The sequence below is a fragment of the Octopus sinensis genome, linkage group LG7 (genome assembly GCF_006345805.1).
Source record: "Octopus sinensis linkage group LG7, ASM634580v1, whole genome shotgun sequence".
Classification (NCBI taxonomy): domain Eukaryota; kingdom Metazoa; phylum Mollusca; class Cephalopoda; order Octopoda; family Octopodidae; genus Octopus; species Octopus sinensis.
In genome coordinates, this window is record NC_043003.1 from 85,537,117 (window position 1) to 85,561,359 (window position 24,243).

The 24,243-nt window shown below is 38.7% G+C and overlaps 1 protein-coding gene across 1 annotated transcript; it reads left to right on the forward strand.

The window, feature by feature from the left end:
- The first annotated feature begins 2,433 nt into the window (after positions 1-2,433).
- LOC118764139 (zinc finger protein 32-like) lies at positions 2,434-22,388 on the forward strand. The gene is made up of 5 exons (XM_036504409.1): positions 2,434-2,845; positions 9,891-10,655; positions 13,834-14,030; positions 15,675-15,794; positions 22,263-22,388. Exons 2-5 carry the CDS (start codon positions 10,196-10,198, stop codon positions 22,386-22,388), a joined length of 903 nt encoding a protein of 300 aa, XP_036360302.1. The 5' UTR covers positions 2,434-2,845; positions 9,891-10,195.
- The last annotated feature ends 1,855 nt before the right edge of the window (positions 22,389-24,243 follow it).

Genomic DNA, 24,243 nt, shown 5'->3' on the forward strand with positions numbered 1-24,243 from the left:
CTCTTACCTCTGCTGATGACAAAGAGCCTCTTGCTCAGAGTAAAAGGTAGACTGTATGATGCATGTGTACGAACAGCCATGCTACATGGCAGTGAAACATGGGCTATGACTGCTGAGGATATGCGTAAGCTCGCAAGGAATGAAGCTAGTATGATCCGATGGATGTGTAATGTTAGTGTGCATACTCGACAGAGTGTAAGTACCTTGAGAGAAAAGTTGGAGCTAAGAAGCATCAGATGTAGTATGCAAGAGAGACGATTACGCTGGTATGGTCATGTGGCAAGAATGGATGAGGATAGCTGTGTGAAAAAGTACCACACCCTAGCAGTTGAGGGAACCTGTGGAAGCGGTAGACCTGGGATGAAGTGGTGAAGCACGACCTTCAAACATTAGGCCTCACTGAGGCAATGACCAGTGACCAAAACTTTTGGAAATATGCAGTGCTTGAGAAAACCCGGCAAGCCAAGTGGGACCATAACCTTGTGGCCTAAGCCAGGGTGGTAACCAGCCCACTTATGAGTACCTTCCCTTCATTGGACACTGCTTGTGAAGACCTGTTGAGACAAGTGAAATCAAAATCAAATTCGATGACTGGCATCCGTGCTAGTGGAGCACTAAGAGCACCATCCGAGCGTGATCCTTGCCAGAGTGCCAGTGGCACGTAAAAAGCACCATTCGAGGGTGATCGTTACCAGCGTCGCCTTACTGGCAGTTGTGCAGGTGACGCGTAAAAAAAAAAGATTTTTTTGGTCATTGCCAGTACCGCCTGACTGGCCCTCGTGTCGGTGACACGTAAAAGCACCCACTACACTCTCGGAGTGGTTGACGTTAGGAAGGGGATCCAGCTGTAGAAACTCTGCCAGATCAAGATTGGAGCCTGGTGCAGCCATCTGGTTCGCCAGTCCTCAGTCAAATCGTCCAACCCATGCTAGCATGGAAAGCGGACGTTAGACGATGATGATGATGTTGATGATATATATATATATATATAGGCTCGAAACTTTTTCACTTCCCGAGCGTTAAACTAATACACCTGTTTGTTGTCTACACCTCCTGTCTTCGTCTTTTGTTGGGTTTTTTTTTGTGAATTCTCCCCATGCATATATATATATATATATATATATATATATACTAGCAGTATCGCCCGGGTTTGTAAGGGAAATAACTATATAAGCATTTTTAGAGAGTTATAGCAAAAAAATGCATTAAAAATGGAATAAAAAATGATGGTAATTTTTTTTTAATCGTTGACTCATCGTAGACATTTTTAGAGAGTTACTTCCCTTATATAATAGCGAAAAAATGCATTAAAATGGAAAAAATGATGGTAATTTTTTTTTTAATCGTAGACTCATCGTAGACGCACGCTAATACCCAGAAGGGCTCGATATGAATCACGACTATAAGATACCCGGTTTTAGTTAAACTGCACCGCAAAATGTGGGAGTAGTTAGGAATCTAAATCGTAGGAGACAGACACACAACTTCACTTTTATATATAAAGATTTGTGCAACAACTAAAACATTCGGTTGGGCAAATTATTTGCACGGGAAACCTTCCCTGTGTGGCGTGTTTCCCGATTTTGTAGAATTTGCTTTCGGGCTTTCTTAGCTATTTCTGTTTTGGTGTCTTCAAGCCATGAAGTCGTTGTTCTAAAAGAACGCTGGTCTCCTTGACAACGCTTTACGACGTTGATTTCCTTACACTCCCTTCCCCACAGCTTCACGAGGGAGGGAAGAAGGGGAGAAGCAACACAGGTGCAGGTGTGAGCATGGACGCCAACTCCGCCGCCATCGACACACGAAAAATTATGCATTAAAATGGAATAAAAAATGATGTTAAATTATTTTAAAAATCGTAGACTCATCGTAGACGCGCGCTAATACTCAGACGGGCTCGATATGAATCACGACTATAAGATACCCGAATTTGGTTAAACTGCACCGCAAAATGTGGGAGTAGTTAGGAATCTAAATCGAAGGGGACAGACACTCACACAACTACAGTTTTATATATATATAGATATATATAAAGTTCAAATATAGGTTACAAACCCCCATAAGGGATAATAAAATCCAATGAAAATAATGGTTAGTTACCTATTTAAAAAGTGTTGACTATTACAATTAATATTCAACAGTAAGGTAACTAGTTAAACTGTGGTTTATATATATTTTAAGAAGATAAGAAAATAGATAATGGATCCTCACTCTATTTTCCTATCTTCTTAATACACACACACATAAATGACTGAAGGGTTTTAGAGTTTCGCGATTTGATGCAAAATCAAGCCCTCTTGTTACTCATACAGCTAAAATATATATGTAGTAGTTCTGTGTAGAGCAACATTTTTGACTACCACTAACTACATCTCTAGTTAGATCGTTCGATTTTCTAGAAATAACAGCGAAACACCCTGCATAGATACAGTAGTCCTAGATATATGAGAAGAGTATTTGGTCATGTCTTGGACGATTATTATTGAAAACCCGCTCAATTATGAGTTGATCTAAACAATATCCTCGCCTTAATCATCTGACCAAATGACCAATGAGAAACCTAGTGTTGTGACTTCCGCTGTACTTTTATTCCAGAATTATGTAAATTTATTCGTTCAGCTTTTTTTGTTTCGTAATCCATTGCACGTGTCGAGAAACTCAGAGTAGCTACTGAGTGAATCTATAACTTAGATCGACAATCTATCGATTGATCTATCTCAAACAGGAGATTATAAACTTACGTAAAGTTCCAACACAAAAACCATCAATTTTGTTTTCTGCGAGATTTCAGCGTTAGAACTATAGTTTCCATTTCACATTTTATATTCACTCGCGATTTATATATGTAAGTATTCTGTAGAGATATCTTGTATTTATGAATCTTGTCAATCAGTGTTATGTAAATATTCTTTGTTATTCATTTACCTGTTTTTTTTTCATTACACTGATGCCATACTAAGGCATCATATCAACCTCAGTGCTATATGATATCTTCTTTTTTTTAAAAAAAAAGAAAGGTATTCGTATGAGATTTGGCTGCTATTTGTTAGATCAGCAACCGTGTTTCTTTTTGCAATATTAATACTTATGGATGTAATGATATTTGCACAAAATTTTGAAGTTTAAAGGAATTCTCGGTAAGTTTACTATTAGGCCTATCTCACTTTAAGGTTTGCCGAAAAGAACGAGTAATTTCCGACGGTTTCGAATGGTCAGATTCATTCAAAACATCAAGGAAAATGTATAAACAAAAATTTATTGTCTAAATTTACCACTTTTTTTTTTAATGAAATTCTTACATTTCATTTTGAAACAGATTTAAGAAGGCAAAAATAAGATAGGTTTACTTTAACTAAAAGCGACAGCGTAAATTTAAGGTTATATAGTGTAATGTAAAACGGGGAACTACATTGCATGGCTAAATAGTAGAGGTTATGTAAATGGTTGGAGACGTGATAGGAACTTCACGGAATTAATGACACATACACACGAAATAATTTTCATATTATCTCCATCAGAATGTGAAACTAACACTCGTAAAAAAATGCGAGTATTGTCTATTCATAACAATCGCTTAAATATTGGGGCTTGCATCTTTCTTGAGTAGGATGATGTGTCATAGTTGTAAATGAATTGGTATCTGTTTGAAAACTGATTTCGACGTTAAATATTTGTATTTACTTGACAGATTGACTTGTGGGTATCCGTTTTGAGCCGACCAAAGTCAGTGGATTTGGTAGATGGAAATTGAAAGAAGCCTGTCGTATATATATATATATCTATATGATTGTGTATTTGTGTCTGTCCCCTCTCCCGTCACCGCTTGACAACCGGTGTTGGTGTGTTTACGCCCCCATACCTTAGCGGTTCGGCAAAAGGGACCTATATAATAAGTACTAGGCTTTAAAAAAGTCCTGAGATCTATTTGTTTGACTAAAACTTTTCAAGACAGTGCTCCAGCATGGCCGCAGTCAAATCACAAAAACAAGTGAAAGAATAGGCTATCGATTCAACTTGGTTAGTTGAATATGTACCTTGATGGGCTAATTCCTGTAATTTGCTGATCGATCAGAAATCATGTATACGTATTCAGTATTGACCTTTAAAAGTTCAATTTTATCCTGGTATGGTCTCTCCAGAGTGCACTGGAATTAGCTTGTATAATCGAGTGAGCATCCATATTTTGAGGCCCTTGTTAGCAAAGGAACATCCATTCACAAGGGATCTCGTTTGTTAGCGTACAGAGGAACTAGTTGCAGCACCATCTACTGCATGTCAACTTTTTATTTGCATGTCTGAAGCGTCATTAGTTTGGTTGTCCGTATATAATACTGTTGTATGTTCTACCTGGTCATCACTCAGGTATTGTAGGATTGGTGTGACTAACAGTGATTCCATATTTATATAGAAAGTGAATAGAATACTTCATAGGTCATGAGTGTTGTCACTCAATTTGATGAATGTACTTTGGTGTTTGGGAAATGTAGAACAACTGGTAAAAACAGTAGGTTTTAGGGAAAATGTTGCTGCAACAAAATAGAAAAGGGAATCATCCAGTGTTTTTTGTTTGTTGATGGCAAAGGAACCATGAAATCGTTCACAACTGTGGCTAGCCATTATTTGGTTTTCATTGTTTGAATGAAATTGGGAGTTTATTTAATGACAAACAACAGTTTTAGTTGTATTTCCTCTGTTCAGCCAAGTAAGGTTTTAGTATGCAGTCAGTGGATCATGCACTTTAAGGCAGGTAACAAAGAGCATCATGGATTTCTATTAGATTCTGGAGGTTCATGATTGAACAGTAGATTCTAGAAAACATGCCAGTGGCATGATTTTGTGTGCCTTGATGATGTAGAATGTCATAGAAGCAAGGTAGCTCAATCTGTCATTCATACACACTGACATTACACATCGAATAGTGTATGCTCACTTCATTTCCATCAAGCTATTGCAAACATATCATATTCAAGATTTTGTTTTGCTAACATTGAACATCACACTTCCTACACAAGCATCATACAATTTGGTTGTTACATGGACAGATTTCCTTTGTTACTAATTGAAGTAACAACTCACATTATCATCATCATCAATTTAATGTCTACTTTTCCATACTTGAATCAGGCAAGAAGAGTAACTTTTCCATACTGAGTGATAGCAGCATTGTGTCCCACCCACACATCATCATCATCATCATCATTGTTTAACATTCATCTTCCATGCTAGCATGGGTGGGACATTCCACAATAAAATTTTCATACACCCTACCCTTAGAATCCAAACTACATTTCCTCTCCCAAACTGCATCTTTTCTCTTTCTCACTATGATTTCACTATGATTGTACACTGTGATTATCTCTGACTTCCCGTCCCTGTCTTCATTGCCCTGCTCACTGTATTGCTGCTATCTCCATCCCCCTCTTTATTTCCAGGTTCTTGCCAATCACTGCAATATCCACCCCCATTCCCTACATGCACCCTCTTTGCAATACCTGGCCACATATATCATGGTCCCATACTTTGAGGGCTTTCCCTGACAGTTACTACCATTTATCTCTCTCATTTACTCTATCCTTCCATCTTTGCTCTGAATCCCATTCCTTGTGAGTATACCCTGACACTTCATCATCTTTCTGCTTCTTTGCTCTTCCTTCTGGCTGGGTAACCATGTATCTCCTCTACAGCAGCACATCTGTTTCTGCCCTCATTCTTAATGACTCTCTTCTTCTTTTGCTCTTCTCTCTGGTTAGGTAACCAAGTCTCTTTTACAGCAGCACACCTGTTTCAATCCTCTTTCTTGTTACCACTCTCTCCCTCCCCCTCTCTGTTTGTCTGTCTCTGTTGGCCAGTTAACCATGTACCTCCGTCATGGTGAGACACCTGTTTCTCTCTGTCACACACTAATCTTCCCTCCATCTGACGCAAGATAACCTCCAATGCCCCTGCCCCTCTCAAAATTCTTTGTCTTGCAAGATACTTGGTGACCTTGCCAGTGCTGGTGCCATGTAAAAAAAACATCCAGTTCACAGTGTGAAGTGATTGGCATTTGGAAGGGCATCCAGCAGTAAAAATCGTGCCAAACCTGACGTCACCTGTGCTGATACTATCTAAAAAGCATCCAGTCCACTCTATGGGGTAGTTGGTATTAGAAAGGGCATCCAGCCATAAAAATCCATGCCAAAATACACTCAGTAGCCTGGTGTAGTCTTCTACCTGGCCGCATCCTGTCAAACTGTCCAACCCATGCCAAGATGGAAGACAGACATTAAATGATGATGTTGAATCAGGTAAGAAGAGTACCTTGGGGAAAACTTTTCTATAGTTGGATGTCCTTCTTGTTGTCACCTTGCACTTGTTTCTTGTGGAGTATTAAGCTCTCAGTTTATTGAACAGCAAACAGCCCAGACATGTTTCACAGTGAGAACTAGAAACAGATGATACTGTATGAATGAGCCTTTTCTTTACAAAGATTGTGTAATTAGTCAAAAAGCTCAGATATGCCTTTGTGGTAGGCTCCAAGCAATAGATACTATTTAACACTGTCAGCAAGACCTTTTGTATACAACTTGCAAATATAGATGAAGACAAGGGAAATAGGAAAAGTCTGAAGTCAAAGTTATATCATTTCATGTGTACAGCAATTAAAAGAGCAAATAAATTACTTCACATGGCTTCTGAATAGCTGTTACATGTGGTTGAAATAGCACAATGACACTTGCAAATGGAAGGCTGGGTGCTTTTTTGTGTGTGTAAATTTATTCCTGTATTTATACTGTCCTACAGAAATCAGGCTACTTTTTGTGTGCCACCCACCATGTTTGTGTGTGTGTATGTATGTGTGTATATATATACATACACACACACATATATATATATATATATATATATATATATAGTTAATCCAAACATGAAAATACTTGTACCCTGAATTCCTCACTATACTTGTTGCCAACTCTCACCTTACTGACAGCATCCCTGCACATGGTTTGTACGACTCTCACCAACTACCTATATATCCCTAGCTTCTGCACTGACTATCAGATAAGGTTGCAGAGGACTCTGTCAAAGACTTTCTCCATGTCAACAAAAGCCAAGTACAGAGGTTTATTTTTGGCTAGATATTTCTCCTGCAGTTGCCTAACTAGGAATATAGCATCAGTTGTGCTACTCATCATCATCATTTAACGTCCGTTTTCCATGCTGGCATGGGTTGGACGGTTTGACTGGGGACTGGCAAGCCAGGGAGCTACACTAGGCTCCAATCTGATCTGGCAGTGCTTCTACAGCTAGATGCCCATCCTAATGTCAACCACTCCGAGAGTGTAGTGAGTGCTTTTTACGTGTTACCTGCACAGGAGCCAGTCAGGCGGCACTGGCATCGGCCATGTTCGGATGGTGCCTTTTATGTGCTACCAACACAGCAGCCAGTTGGGGTGGGGATGCTGGCATTGACCACGTTTGGATGGTGTTTTCTTATGTGCTACTGGCACGGGAGCTAGTCAGGTGGCACAGGCAATGACCCACACATGAATGTGTGAACCCCTTCTTGTACCCAAAATTCATCACTATACTAATTGCCGACCCTTACCTTACTGACCACATCCCTGTACAGCTCTTATCAACTACTTGTCTATCTCTAGTTTCTGCATCGCCCACCAGGTAAGGGATCAGGGGACCCTGTCAAAGGCTTTCTCCAAATCAACAAAAGCCAAGTATAGGGGTTTATCTTTGGCTAGGTATTTCTCCTGCAGTTGCTTTACCAGAAATATAGCATCTGTAATGCTTCTACCTGGCACAAAACTGAACTGCATCTCATCTAAACAGACTCTCTCCCTAATTAGTTGGGCTATGACCCTCTCCATGACCTTCATCACCTGATCCAGCAGTTTGATACCCCTGTAGTTATTTCTATCTAAAGCATCACCTTTATCTTTTTAGCAGTTGACTATGGTGCTGCTACTCCAGTCATTGGGTTTGACTCCTTCGTGAACTACCTGATTTACAATATGGGTGACTTGACCATAACCTACACTACCTACTGCCTATCTCAAATCTAAACTGCATCTCATCTAGCCTAATTCTCTTGCTAATTAATTGAACTATGACCCTTTCTGGGATTTTCTTCACCTGGTCCAGTAGTTTGATGCCTCTGTAATTATTTCTGTTTAAGACATAACCTTTGCTTTTGTAGCATTTGACTATGATGCTGTTACACCAATCATTGGCTATGACTCCCCCATGGACAACCTGATTAACTATATGGATGAGTAGACTATACCCTACTCTGCCAGATGTTTTAAGCATCTCAGTGGAGATTCCTGATGGGGCAGGGGCTTTCCCTGTCTTCATGTCCTTAATTGTTTTATCTATTAAGCTACTGTCAATTAGGATAGCTGGTCCTTCAGTTGGGACAACATTTGGCAGATTTTCCTTTTCCCATTCATTCTCCACATTTAAGCAGCCTTTCATAATGGCATTTCTAAGCCACTTTCTTTGCAGAATCATTAAATGCAAGTGCACCATCATCTATGCAGACATATTTCTCTCCTATGTTATCACAATTTTCTCTCACACACTGCCTTGCAATCCAAAACACTTCAAGTCTCTGTTCTCACATTGCTGAACATAGGCAAACTTCTTCTTCTTTCTGCTTCTTCCCTGGCTAGATATACCTGTCTCCTAGCTTCTCTTCTGGTTATCTGTTACCCCAGGCATCCAATCCTTCTGAGCCTGTTTCTTTGCTCGAATAGTCTTGTTGAGTATTGTTCCACCACCACATTACCCGAGGTCTGGATGGGACATTGCACCAGCTGCAGATTTAGTCTGCGGCACTCAGCAAGTTGTCCCACAGGAATTCCCGGTTGCCCTCTATGTCACAAGTCTGTAGTTTCTCGTCCTTCTCATCAAATTCCTCAATTAGGTTGTCCCTAAATCTCTGACAATATAAAGGGTCCTTAAGCTTCCAAATCCTTCTTTTCCAGATTCTCTGCTTCTTGGCATCCTTCTGGCCTGGAATCTAAAGTCATTAATGACTAGTCTATGCCGGGGGTACATTTTTCACCAGGGAAGGTCTTTCTATTTAGGAACAACCATGTATCCTACTCTCTGATGAGAATGTAATCAATCTGGCTAGCATGATTAATTGATTGGTAGGTTATCAGGTGCTAGCTAGCTTCCTGGAGTTGGTGTTGCAGATCAACAGGTTATTCATATCACAGAACTCCAGTAGTCTTGTCCCCTCTTTGTTTCAGGACCCAATTTAATAGCCCCCATGTACACCATGGATGATACATGCCCATTGAAATCCCCAGCCATGCAAATGAGATCATTGTCGTTTGTCTTTGAGGTAGTGTGCAGAGGAATATCATAAAAGCAATTCTTTTGTTCATTTGGTAGACTTACTTGGTGAGCATAAGCAGAGATAATTGTCGCTATTCTAGTCTGCAAAACTGAGCATATGTATTCTATTGCACACTCTGACTACCTCTATGACCTTATCCATCTATTTCTGTTGTACATGCACACTGACATTGCACATCCAGCAAAACATATTAGCTTCATTTCTTTCAGGTCTTAGGATGTCCTCGACAAGAAGTATGCCCACATTACCTACCCCATCATTGTCACCTTCCCAGATTTTATACCCATGTGTCTTGCCTTTGAAGAAACTGGCTGAAGCACCCCTCCACCTTACCTCTTGAATGCAACATGCCTATATATAATATAATTAAGAGAAATAACCTCTATTAATTAATTCAATTGAAAGTGAAAAATATTATCTATATTAAATCATATATCCTAGTTTGTTGGTATAGAAATGTAAAATTTCCACAGTTGAATCTCTACATTTTAAGTATCCTTTATACTTTATACTTTTTTTTTTTTTTCAGAATGAAGAATTTTAAAATCCAGATGCATCATCAATATTTATTGTCTTTATATCAGACTAAAGGAAGAAGTTATACAGAATAGATACTGCAAGAGAATTTTCATGAAGTATTTCCTCCAAATGAGTTTATTAGCAACCCTTCTTTACTTCACTAACTGGTATTTTTTGACTCTGCATTCTAATTAACTTAGACAAATGTACAAAGGAATTGGCAGCATCATTCCAATATTAGCAAAGATAACAGTTGATGTATGGAAATATCTAAACACAAAATTATTAATATACTGTGGTGAGTAAAAACAAATTATGGAAAATGAATTGTGTGAGAACCAAATTGAAAAAAAAAGGATGGATTTTTCAGATGGGATGCTGAAAGAGGAAGAGAAAACATTATACGATTGTGATATCTGTAAAAAGTCTTTCTCTCAAAGAGGTCACCTAACTGCTCATAAACATATTCATACAGGAGAAAAACCTCATCACTGTGATTTCTGTGGTAAATCATTCTCTCGAAATGGTGATTTAAATAAACACAGACGTATTCATACAGGAGAGAAACCATATCACTGTGATATCTGTGGGAAATCATTTTCTGTAACAAGCCACTTAATTACTCACAAATATAATCATACAGGTGAGAAGCCATATAATTGTGATATCTGTGATAAATCATTCTCTCAAAGACATATTTTAAATAGACACAAATATATTCATACAGGAGAAAAGACATATCAGTGTGATATCTGCTGTAAATCATTCTCTTTAAGTAGTCATTTAACTGCTCACATACGCATTCATACAGGAGAGAGACCATATCACTGTGATATCTGTGGTAAATCATTCTCTGTAACTGGTCACTTAACTACTCACAAGCGCATTCATACAGGGGAGAAACCATATCACTGTGATATCTGTGGTAAGTCATTCTCTCATGGGCGAACCTTAACAAACCACAAACACATTCATACAGGAGAGAAACCATATCATTGTGATATTTGTGGTAAATCATTTTCTCAGACTGGTAACTTAACTAGACACAAATATATTCATACAGGAGAAAAGCCATATAACTGATATCTAAACTGCTAAACTGATTCCATGAACATAAATCTTGAAAGCATCCTCTGGTATGCTAATCTTGTCTCTTTCAAAAGCAAGGAAACACAAATACTATTCATATCAAGAAATCATTATTGCACCACACTGCATTTAATCATGATTAGCATGCAACTAGAACCCTCATAACTGATCCAATTATTGAGTCTAACTATCACTCAGTATCTCTCCTAGCAAGTGCTTATCCTTATAGTTCGGATTGTATACCAATTAGTAACCCTTCAGTAAGGAGCCAGGAGATACTTTAACATCCCCCTCCATACACACGCACACACACACATCTCCTCTTATTGACACTTTATAAAACTCAGATAAGACCCAAAATGAAGTATTGTTCCCTTGTTGGGGATGATACTGCTGCTGCATGCACAGACATGCTTCAGCCTTTGGCCCATATGTATGCTGTTATCTTATGCATTTTCTATTGCTACTATAGTGACGTTTGCACCTCTAAGTTGACTGGATTCATGCTACACTCATTCTGGCATTCCCAACCTTCTCTTTTCATTCGCCTTGCTGGGTTCAATTCCTTAGCCCCACACTTGTCATTCCTTCCCAGAGTGCTGGTCTAGAATTTGCTTCCTGCTCATGACTTTACTGTGCGTGAGGAACAACGGCAACATTGATGTCATCTATCTCTTTCATCTTGGAGGGCTTGTGCTGGTTATGGGCATTGCTCTTTCTTCCAGCTCCAACAAATAATAAAATAAAGTCTTCACTCCTTCATGAGACAGTCTAACCAGTGAGGAAAATACAAGAAAGTGTAATGATGAGAGGGAAAAGAGCAAGTGTCTGATGGAAGAAATGGGGTGAGGGCTTTCTGGAAGAAGGAGTAATGGAAGAATGACAGATCTGATGTTATCCTATACATGCAGATGTCTTGAAGAGAACGAGATGAAGATCAATTAGGATCGAATGCTATTCCTCATTTCAGAGACAGTGTGGTGCAGTGAATAATAGAGAGGTTATCAAAAAGAAGGGAAACAAAGTTTTGATAAAGTATTGTATGAAAGCCTCCAATATTGTAGAAGCAGTTTGGTAAGTACTTTATGTAGCACCTGCAAACAAGTACAATGTGGAGCCTCTTCAAAAAAAACCCATGATGGCCAGAAGTTATAAGCATAAGGAGGACATACAGGAAACATTACTATATTAAAGAGAATAGACCTGTCACATAAGGTACTTACCAAACTGCTTCCCCACCCAACTCAACTACAAGTGAGGTGATATATGGTACCTCATGCCAGGGAAAACTGCAGAACTCCTTTGAAAAATCCCTCCAGGTGAGCACTGTTTGGACCAACGTATATAAGTACATAACAAGGACTCTTAGTTGTACTAAGTTTTACATAGGGGCTACTATGAGCCCTGTGAAACAGGGCATTGCCTTACATAAACATTCTTTTTCCAGCCTGAGGACTAGTTCTCTACATCACTAACCAGTAGTAATTATAGTTGGTAGTGGGATGTACCTGGCCCTGTAGAAAGGAAGGCATCCTTGCAGTCTATTTATTAAAGCTAGGTTAGAGATTATATTAACTAGTTGTAACCCTTATTTAATAAACACAATGAGATAGGGTTGTTTTGTGCCCACCAAAAGTCTCAAATCTGTTGACACTACTGGGTAGGTTGTAACTAACAAGATAGGCTAGTCTTCAGCTCTCGACATGTTAACAGTGATATCTATGCCTCCTATTTTTGCATCAGCAAAATAATGAACTGTGTCTGGGATCCCATACAAAAAAACCTCTTTTGTTTATTCTTTGCATTTGCATCTCTATCTTCCTATCCATTTGGCCATGATTGTCTCTGGAGCTTCTTCGCAGATACCAAATAATCCCACCACCATTATCAAGTATTTTGCATATAATATACTGACCATCTAATACACCAAAAGGCCTGGACTCCATGGATTTCAATACCTGCCATAGCAATTTCAGATACTTGTGATTATATACCCTCTACATCAACACACTTGATGATTCTTAACAGTGGATGGAGTTTAAATGTTTGTTACACCTTTGCTGACTTGTGCAATCAACTTGGGTGAACTTACTATTGTACATGCTGATTATTTATATGGCAGTATGACAAGCTTTTAGTTATGCATGTTTGATGGCATCAAGAAGTGCTGTTTGGTTATGTGACATGACAGCTTATGTATTTGTATGCATGTACAAGTGTGCACACAGGTGGCTGAAGCCATGTGTATGAGTATACTTGTATTTGGTTCTGTGTGTGTGTCTTTAAGTATGTGTGCGTGTGCAGCAGCCCCTAACTGATGGTGTGCATTTGCCTTTGTTTTGTAACTATTTTGAATGTACTAACCCCTACCATATCTGCCAAATAGCATTTTCCTCAGCTAAATGCCGTAAATTTGTCAATGTTCATTTTCTTATACTGTCTCCTTGTGATGTACGCCACTAACTGTTGTTCCTCATCTGGTTGTGATTTTGCTGTTATAATTATTATTGATTTCTTAGTATTATTAAGGTGGCAAACTGGCAGAATTGTTAGTGCATTGGGCAAAATGTGTAGCAGCTTTTCTTTTGGCTCTTCACATTCCCAGTTCAAATTTGCTATGATTGATTTTACATTCTTCTTTTCAGGTTCAATAAAAGAGATTACTAGTTGAGCACCTCAATGTAATTGACTTACCCACTTCCCTAAAATTGCTGGCCTTGTTCCAAAATCTTCCAATAGCGTCAGATGTGACCACATTTTGGTCGCTGTCTAAGGCATACCCCTTCAGTACACCCACTTGTATACTTCTGTGGTACACCTAGCTCACTTATGGTTGCTGACAACAGGATCGTTTTTTTCCACAGGTGTCCAGCAGGATTATCTTGGTCTGTTCCTTTCTGTGCTGGTTGTCAATGACGTTAGCCAATCAGTCTGCTCACCCTTCAGTGCCTTGTATCTGGATGATGCAGCTAAATCTGTAGTTAGGGACCTTCAACAGGTTATTCCCTACCTAAAGCTTATTGGGCTTGAGATCAACCCATCCCAGTCAGAAGTGATTAATGTGAGTGATGATGAGGTTGAATTTTTAGAGGCCTAGCTCAGTATCCAGTCGATCTTGGAGGGAGTTTGGCTGACACCAAAGGACACTGTCTACATCCTTATCTCCCCAATCCTCCTCAATGCCTTGCAGACTTCCAGGTTGACCAAGAGATTGTGCTTCATTGACATACACCCAGTGCTCTTCCTCTTGAAGAATTGCTTTGCTCTGGCTAAGCCCCTTTTCGCACTACACAGTGTGCAAGTCAGTATCTCAGAGGCTGCCCCAGTAATTTTGATAACACCATCTAGTGCTGTGCTGAACTGATCTGCAAAGTCTGTTTTGACAATGCTGGCTGGCAACAGGCCAAACTACCTATTAGATTTGGTGGCCTTGGTCTTTGATCTGCAGTGGACTGGCTCTGCTAGCCTATCTTTCTTTGGTCTCTTCCAGCTGCACCTTCATTGGCAAGATACTCCATGGGATAGCCAAACCTAATGTGGCCCAGGAACCAGAGTTGGCTCTAGCCAGATGGTTCACTGATGGGCTTACCATCCCCCAGAATAAAAAAATCCAACCCTCAAGCAGCTAGAGACACCACTAGACTAGTACCACCTAGCCTTTCTCTTTTCTGCCTCACAGCCAAATAGTAGTGCATGGTTCAAATCAATAAATACAGGGGCCTGGTCGGTTTGAGATGTCAGATGTTCTAGGACCCCATTGTACCAATTTCCTGTACAAAACAGGGATAATGACAGCTTGTTGGAGAAATAAGCCCTGTGAGGTGGAGTGGCTGTTGCTGGTCATTTTCTGTGGCAGTGATTACTGTGGGGCATGGTTGAGCACACCATTTGTTATGGGGTATGTGGCCCATAACCCCATCTCCCTCAATCGTCTGGTGCTTTACCCCCCGCCCCATCTTTTTTCCTTTTCTTTTTATTGTCTCTCTTCATTCTTGTTTCTTTGTATTAAATGTTCTAATAAAATTTAGTATTCTCCCTTATATTATTGTTATTTTTGTTCTTACTATTGATTTTATATTGTCTGGAGTTTCTTTCTCTTTCTCTTCTGTATCATTTATGTATATGAGTGCATGCAGGTGTGTGCATGAAGCTAGGTATGGAATTGATAGCCTTCTATCTCCCCCTCTTCACACTCATATTTTCACATTCTTTTCCTCTCACTTTCGTTGATGACCCATCCTTCTTGTTGTTGATCATCAATGGTGACAAGAATTGGGCTACGGATACAACCCTGAGACGAAACAGCAGTTGTCACTATAGAAGAGCCCTTCATCTTCATGACCAAAGAAGCTACAACAGCTGCAGCTCTATCATGTGCATGCTTATCATTTTTTTCAACATCTGTGGTATTGTGCATTGAGGATATGTCCCCCTAGTCCAGACCTTCAATCAAGAGTTCTGCTGGATATTTTGAAACATTTGAGAGAGAACATATGGTGAAAGTGACTGGATCTGTAGGGTGCAAAGAACTGGATTCTTCACAACAATGTACCCTGTCACTGAGCTTTCTTCAAATGTGAGTCTCCCACCAAAAACAACATGGTATCACTTCTGCACCTGCCCTTTTTGCCAGATATAGCACCTGTAAACTTCTATCTCTTCCCCAAGATGAAAATGCAGCTCAAAGATTGCTGTTTTAACACAGTTGTTGAGAGCACTTATGAAAGATGACTTCCAGGATGGATTCCAAAAGTGGCAGGAATGCTGGGATTGGTGTATTGTTGCACAAGATGACTGTTTCGAAGCAGATGATGTTAAAGCCCAAGTAAATAAGTTATTTTTTTATTAAATGTAACTAGTCTGGGAATTTTTTGATACCACTTCTTTGTTGTACTTTTGCTCATAATGTTGAAGCTGGTTGACTATCTCTCTATATATAAACAGCAAAATGTCTGTGTGTGTCCTTTATACAAATCCACAATTTTTCAGCTAGAGGGCTCACACTTTCTATGGTTATTCAAAACCGTCCAAGGGTGGTTGTGCACATCTTTACATTTCTCCAGTCACCCCACAAAGCCATTAAAAAATCAATAGAGGTGACTTTTTTGTGAATTTTCTATCCCAAACCCAATCAAAATGCCCAAAATTGATACGCCAATTGAATGCCAGCTAGCTGTATGTGATTGGTCGGAGATTTGGACAGTATTCGCGTGTATGTGCGCATGCACACAGCTGTATATGCACTAGCACTATGACCCGGCGTTACTGGGTCATAGTGCTAGTTGTGTTATAAAATAGGGCCAACCAGCTTAAGTAATAACAGCAGTTAGTTTACTGAATCACATGTACAATAAAATTAAGGAATCACCTAATCTGTTGCTATGGACCAAAGTCTCTTAGTGATATCTTGGTTCAGATCCATCCACCAATAAAGATACGGCAAAATTCATGCAATTTGATATTGTGGATTTTTACCCATCAATATCCAAATACTTCTGTGCAACATATTTAGAATTTGCACATCAGTTTATAGCCATTTATGAACATCAAATATGCCTCATGCATACATGTAAAAAAAACTATTATTCAGTTGCTGATTTATTTGGACCAAAAAAGCACTTTTTAGCTATTTAACATCCCAGTGGTTTTGCGTAACAACATAGATATGTGTGGATTTGATTAGTTTATACGTATTAAACCATCTCAATACAAAAATTCCCAACCACAGCATTGTATATACCAGGATAATGCTTTGGCCACATAGTACAATTGTGACAGCCAGCCATGCTACGGATTCTTTTAGAAAATATTTGATTACTACCTATAGTTTCTTAGAGTTTAAAATTACTATTGACACTAACCTATCTAGAGCTGACTTTTTAGATGTTTCCTAAAGCCTCAAAGCTAATTCCTATAAACACTTTCAAAAGCCCAACAAAAATCTAAAATATATTTAAAACTCTTGCCACCACCCCTATTTACGAACCTAATTCCTAACATTAGCCATAGAATGACATGATTTTCTTCATCTGGAGAATTATTTGTAAAGACAGCTTCTTGTAAGGTTTCGCTTTACTGATAACTGTTCTGCCTCTCAGCCATCTAGATATTGGAATAGATCTCTCTAAATGTTAGGACAAATATAGGTAAAAATTTCTTAATTAGATGAGCATTTTCCTGCAATCTTAGGTATAATAAAATATTTAATAGGCACATAGTTAAAATGACATATTCCTCTCCCTTTAGCATAAAACCTATATCGACAATGAATCAGTCTTGGGTGCACATGCAGTATATTTTCTGCCATGTATGAGGTACAAGTAATGGTAAATCAAAACACCAGCAGAAGAGAAACCAAGCATTATGTAGAATCTGTATAGGATAAATTTAAAACTAGCTACAACAAACATCTTTCTTCTTTTAGGTACCCCAAGAGACATACTATGACCCTCTCAGCATTAATCTAGAGACTTAAGGACGTGGGTACAACTACAGCATCAACTAGAAGCATCTTTTTATGGATCAAAAAGATGTTCTGTATGTTCACTTGAAAAACGATATCTTTCGAAGAACTTCTGAACATCAATGGATTGTATAAACAAGAAAGTTTTCTCAAATACACTCTTTACAGAGTATTCCCCCTATACCATCATGTTCATAGTCCATTGATCTCATTTGCTTATTCACCACATGGTTCTACAAATGCCTAAACACTGATAATTCTCCTATATTTCAATGTCTTGTGTAATTCCAACAATATTCCCACTGTTCTCTTAGTGCTTCCTGTGTCGGTTTGAAATTTTTACTCTTGTAAGAATCCGCTGTTCAGGGAATTGCATCCCCTTGATTGCTCTTTTTTCAAACCACACATTCTCATTTAAATATCCATTAACTCATATTGGAGTTGCTAACTCACCATATTGACATTACTAGCTTGAGAAATGTTGAAACACATTTAGAAACCCTAGACGGCCGAATTTCACATAGTTTTTGTGCAGTTCTTATTATTAATGATATGTTTCTATACATTACAGATTCTGGCTGTGTGGTAAGAAATTTGCTTCCGAACCATATGGTTCTGGGTTCAGTCCCACTGCATGGCACCTTGGGCAAGTATTTCTCCCTGGAATGTGGTGGAAGATGGTCTCTGCACATTTTCAGTGTTTATTGCTCCTGAGCATCTGCCACATACAAAAACTATTTTCCTAGTTAGCCTTCCTTTGACATTGCTGCACCTCTTATGTGTCCATAGCTTACACTTGGTGCATCTTATAGAGTTTCTACCTATGCCTTTTCTACAGATCGAGCAGGGCCATCTACCTGAAGGCGTTTGTGATTTGTCTACCTTCCTACTTATCAGGACTTTGGTTTTAGCTAGGTTGACTCTAAGGCCCTTCGATTCTAATCCTTGCTTCTACACCTGAAACTTCTCCAGTTCTGATAGTGACTCAGCAATTAGAGCAAGGTCATCAGCATAGAGGAGCTCCCAGGGGCATCCTGTCTTGAATTCTTCCGTTATTGCCTGGAGGACTATGATAAATAGGAGGGGGCTGAGGACTGAACCTTGGTGGACCCCAACCTCTACCCAGAATTCTTCACTGTACTTGTTGCCAACCCTCACCTTACTAGCAGCATCCCTGTACATGGCTCGCACAGCTCTCACTAACCATTCATCTATCCCTAGTTTCCTCATTGACCAACAGATAAGGGATCGGGGGACCCTGTCGAAGACTTTCTCGATGTCAACAAAACCCAGGTACAGGGGCTTATCTTTGGCTAGGTATTTCTCCTGCAGCTGTCTTACCAGGAATATAGCATCAGTAGTACTTTTCCTTGGCATGAACCCAAACTGCATTCCATCTAAACTAACTCTCTCTAATTAGTTGGGCTACGACCCTCTCTGTAACCTTCATTACCTGATCCAACAGCTTGATACTCCTGTAGTTATTTGTATCTAGGGCGTCACCTTTACCTTTGTAGCAGTTGACTATTATGCTGCAACACCAGTCATTGGGAATGACTCCTTCGTGTATCACATGGTTAACTATATGGATGACTAGGTTATAGCTGACACTACCAGATATTTTGAGCAGCTCTGCAGTAATTCCTGATGGGCCTGGGGCTTTCCCTGTCTTCATGCTTCTAATTGCCTTAACTACCAAGGAACTGTCAACTCGAATAGCTGGTCCCTCTGTTGGGTCGACATTCGGCAGATTCTCTTTATCCCATTCATTTTCTTTATTCAGCAACCTTTCATAGTGGCGTCTCCAAACCTCTCTCTTTGCATCCTCATTTAGCGCAAGTGAACCATCATCCATGCAAACACATTTCTCTCCTACCACATCACGATTCTCTCTCACACACTGTCTTGCAACACGAAATACCTCAAGTCTTTCATCCTCACGGAGCAGAACATTGGCAAATTTTTTCTTATCTGCTTCCCCTCTGGCTAAATACACCTGCCTCCTAGCTTCCCTTCTGGTAGTCTGATACACTTCCCTGCTACCACCGTTCTTCCAGTCCTTCCAAGCCTGTTTCTTTTGTCTAATAGCCCTGTCAACAATATTGTTCCACCACCACGTTATTTTGGGTCTTGAGGGGACTTTGCACCAACCACAGATCTGGTCAGTGGCTCTCAGCAGGCTGTCCCTTAGAAACCTCCAGTTGTCTTCTACCCCATGTGAAGCTATACCCCCTTCCATTTCGTCAAAGGCTTCAAGTAATATGTCTCTAAATCTCTGTCCATTTGCAGGATCTTTAAGCTTCCAGACCCTTCTTCTCCATGTTGGTCGTCCTCTTAGTTCTGATCCTAAAGTCACTAACTACCAGTCTATGTTGTGGGGTACATTCTTCGCCTGGGAAGGTTTTGGCATTTATAAGCAGCCATCTTTCCCTTTTTCTGGCAAGGATGTAGTCGATTTGGCTAGTATGTCGGCCCGATCGGTAGGTGACTAGGTGGCTTGTAGGTTTCCTGAAGTTAGTGTTGCAAACCATAAGACTATTCGCATCGCAGATCTCCAGCAGCCTGGTTCCCCCCTCGTTGCGGGAACCATAACCATAGCCTCCATGTACGCCATGGAAGCCCCCAGCATGTCGTCCAACATGCCCATTGAAGTCACCAGCCACAAAGAAAAGGTCCCTGTTGTTTGTCGATGAGGTAGTCTGCAGTAGGGTGTCATAGAATCGGTATGTGATGCTATATCCTCCTCTTTTTCATTAAAAGCTTCAAGTAATATGTCTCTAAATTTCTGTCCATTCAGAGGATTCTTAAGCTTCCAGACCTATCTTTTCCATGCTGGTCGTCTTCTGGGCAGCCGTTTAGCACTGATCCTGAAGTTGCTAACTACTAATCTATGTTGTGGGGTACATTCTTCACGTGGGAAAGTTTTGGCATTTCTAAGTAAACATCTTTCCAGTTTCCTGGCAAGAATGTAATCAATCTGACTAGTGTGCTCACCAGACTGGTGGGTAAACAGGTGACTGGCAGGTTTCCCAAAGTTCATAAACCAAATCAATATATATATAATAAGTTATATATTTTTTAAATTTTATTTATTTTATCTAGTTTCATTGGAGTTTGAAGCTGTTGTTTATAATATTTATACTTTCTAAATCATTCAACATGAGCTGGAGTCATTCTGTTTATTTTTTGCATTTGTCTCATACTGCTAAATGAAATAGTTTTCTAAAATTTTTTTTAAATAAAGAACACCAATAGACACATTTTTATAGAAGGAAAAGAGAAAACAAATTTAAAAGTATGAAAAATTAAGTTACTGAGGAAAAAGTCCATATAAATTATCCAATACCGTTTCTACTTTCTTGCTACAACAGGGTCTCCTCTTAGTGGTCCTGTTTGTCTTTTGTACTTGAAAGTTCATTCTAAATGCTTAACTAACCTAATTTTATGTATAACAAAATGCAATGTGTTTCACATTGGTTACACTGGCAGAAGGAAACTAAAACAACAAATGGATTGGGAGTGAGTGACAGAGATGTTCAATGCAGGCAAACTTTAATGAGATGTTTTGTTCTAAAGTTGGTATTTTAATCAAATTGAAACAAAATTTTTACACACATAGTTAAGTGACACTTTTGAGAGAATGATTTGTGACAATATGCTGTCCCTCATGTATGAATGTGTTTGTGAGTTTTTAAATGACTTGTCTGAGAGAACGATTTCCCACAGATATTACAGTGATATGGTTTTTCTCCTGTATGAATACGTTTGTGTTTATTTAAGACACTTCCTTCAGAAAATGATTTGCCACAAATATCACAGTGATATGGCTTCTCTCCTGTATGAATACGCTCATGAGTAATTAATTTACGCATTTCAGAGAATGATTTATTGCAGATACTACAATGATATGGCTTTTCTATCGTATGAATAAGTATGTGAGTTGTTAAGTGGCCTGTTTGCGAGAATGATTTACCACAAATATCACAATGATATGGTTTCTCACCTGTATGAATGCGTCTGTGTTTAGTTAAGACACTGCCTTCAGAGAAAGATTTACCACAGATATCACACTGATATGGCTTCTCTCCTGTATGAATGCGTTTGTGTATAATTAAGTCACCATTTCGAGAGAATGATTTACCACAGATATCACAACAATGTGGCTTCTCTCCTGTATGAATGTATTTGTGATTAATTAAGCTACTTCTAGCAGAGAATGATTTACTACAGAGATCACAGTGATGTGGCTTCTCTCCTGTGTGGATATTTTTGTGAGTAGTTAAGCTACTTCTTGCAGAGAATGATTTACCACAGATATTACAGTTGTATGGTTTTTCTCCTGTATGAATGCGTTTGTGTTTAGTTAAGACACTTCCTTCAGCAAATGATCGACCACAGATATCACATTGATGCAGTTTCTCTCCAGTATGAATATGTCTGTGACTAGTTAAGCTATATCTCTGACAGAATGATTTACCACAAATATCACAGCAGTATGGTTTTTCCCCTGTATGAATGCGTTTGTGAGTAGTAAGATTACCTTTTTGAGAGAATGACTTTTGACAGATATCACAGTGGTATGATGGCTTTCCTATCTCTTTCAGCATCTCATCAGGAAAATCAACCCTTTTCAGCTGTTTTTCACATTTAAATTGGTTCTTGCATAAATCATTTTCCATCATTTTTCTTCTCTAAACACAATATATGTATATTTTCCTTTTTATTATATAATTTATTCCAAACAAATATTTCTACTGCTATATTTCCATCAACTATTATTGTTGTTGATATTTCAATATACTGCATACATCTTTGTTATATTTGTCCAAGTTAGAATGCAAAATCATCTTGTTCACAAAAGTGAAGCAGAGACATTTTGCTAGTCGTAAATGTCATGAGGAAATGTTTGATAGTAAGTCTGCCAAAGAAAAGGCAGGAGTTACATCTGTTCTGTAAAGCATTATTATTCAGCCTTTAAAAGATATACACCTTTGATGAAGTAAATGATTCTTTTATGTTGATGTTGTTTGATTCTGAAATAACAAAAAAAAAAAAAAACAGTATAAGATATAGAGTACAAGATATATAAAGTCTTTTTGTCTCCAGAAACATCATAACACTACTCAGTTGATGCTTAATACATGTTATCCAAGTTTTTCCCTCGTAACTTTGAGGAAAATATAACACTTGAAATCACAAATTAGGCTTTTCCTCAAGAACTTAGATGCTAACGATCTCTTTGAAGGGTTTGGATCCTTACTTCTACTAATATATACACATACACACACACATATGAAATCACTCACTCGCTCCATTTGACCCATAACATTGCTATGCCATTGGAACTTTAGCTACACAAAGTATATTACATGAAAGATGTTTCTCTCTCTCCCTCTCTCCACACAAAATTGAAACGTATTAGTTTATCCAATTAAAATTTCAGCATGAAAAATTGCTAAAGGAAAGTGTAAACATTGGATACCATTTGAAAACTAGTGATTTTTAAGAGGTATGTAAAAGATATTTTGTTTTAATATAATACTTTGTTTCACACACACACAAACACCAATGTGGTTTTTATAAGGATTTTGTGTCATTCTTTCTCTCTCCTGTCCAGACTTCATTACCACTAATTTTTATAAAGGTGCACTTGTAAAAAATTAATAAAATTTTAAAGAAAGAAACAGCCCCTGTTTTCCTGACAAAAAAGGGTTTTGTGGCATATTAGGTCACGATAATTTATTCATTGAAAAAAAGAAAAACATTTTCCAATAATTCCGGTTTCCTCCCCACCCAATTTTTCCAAAGAAAAATAAGGGGTTTGCAACACATTAGGCATCCATAATGCATGCCATTTAAAAGGTATTTACATACAACTTCATTAAAAGATATCCATTTTCCTCAAAGTTATGTGGGAAAAACTCAGATCTTGTGCGTCTTGTGAATTTCCAAATTACAAAAATAAACAAATTTGGGATAAAATAGGGTGGGGGACGGGCGGAAGTTTTTCCAAAAAGATAAAATAAAAAAGGGGGTTGGGGTTGGGGGGGTACAAAAGGAAGTCTTGCTCGTATTTCTGCAAAATGTTATCTAAAATTATGGGTAAAGAAAAAAAATGGCAAAAAATATTTGAAAATAGGGTTGGGGATGAAATTTCTAAGGATTCCAGCCCACCCCGTTTTCCGGACCCATTTGTAGCATATTAGGAGGTCAGCGGAATTCAGTCAACGAAAAAAGAAAAAAAAATTCCAATGATTTATTTAAGGGGGAGATAACTAGTAAGTCAACTTATTGTTAAACAACAAATACAGCGAATTACAAATTTCGCACGTGTATAAATTCAGTTGACGCCGTGCCAACCACTGAAGAATCTTGTCTCGTGATTCGGCTAATTGGGTGATATTCCAAGATTGACTCACAGTTGACGATTTGAATTTCAGGAACAATGAATTGCGGTCTCGCTGGTCTTCCACGTGCCATTCTGATCAATTCCAAAGTAAATAATATCCAGTATTTATGTTCTTTAACAGAAAGGTGGCCATTTGGCGATCTTTCGTCTCTAGTAGACCTTTCCGTCGATTTCCGTAAAAAAATTTTTTTTTTACATATGGGCTTGCGGGAACTTTTGAAGTAATGAGAGCGAAAGAGACTAAGAGAAAGCGATTGTATGACGAGGGAAGTTCTTTTGAAGTTACCGTGCATGGGAGCATTGATGTATGTGTGTGTTTGATGGGGTGTGGGAGACAGACAGTATGTTGTGTAAGTGAAGTGCTTCTGTTAGTGTGTGTGAAGAGACAGAGTAATGTGTGAA

Bases quoted from the DNA above. Each gene is read 5' to 3' on its own strand.
- LOC118764139 (XM_036504409.1), top strand. From the start codon at position 10,196: ATGGAAAATGAATTGTGTGAGAACCAAATTGAAAAAAAAAGGATGGAT. The intron at 10,656-13,833 runs GTAGTCATTTAA...TTTTTTCCACAG, and splicing joins CTGTAAATCATTCTCTTTAA to GTGTCCAGCAGGATTATCTT. The intron at 15,795-22,262 runs GTAAATAAGTTA...TATTTGTCCAAG, and splicing joins CAGATGATGTTAAAGCCCAA to TTAGAATGCAAAATCATCTT.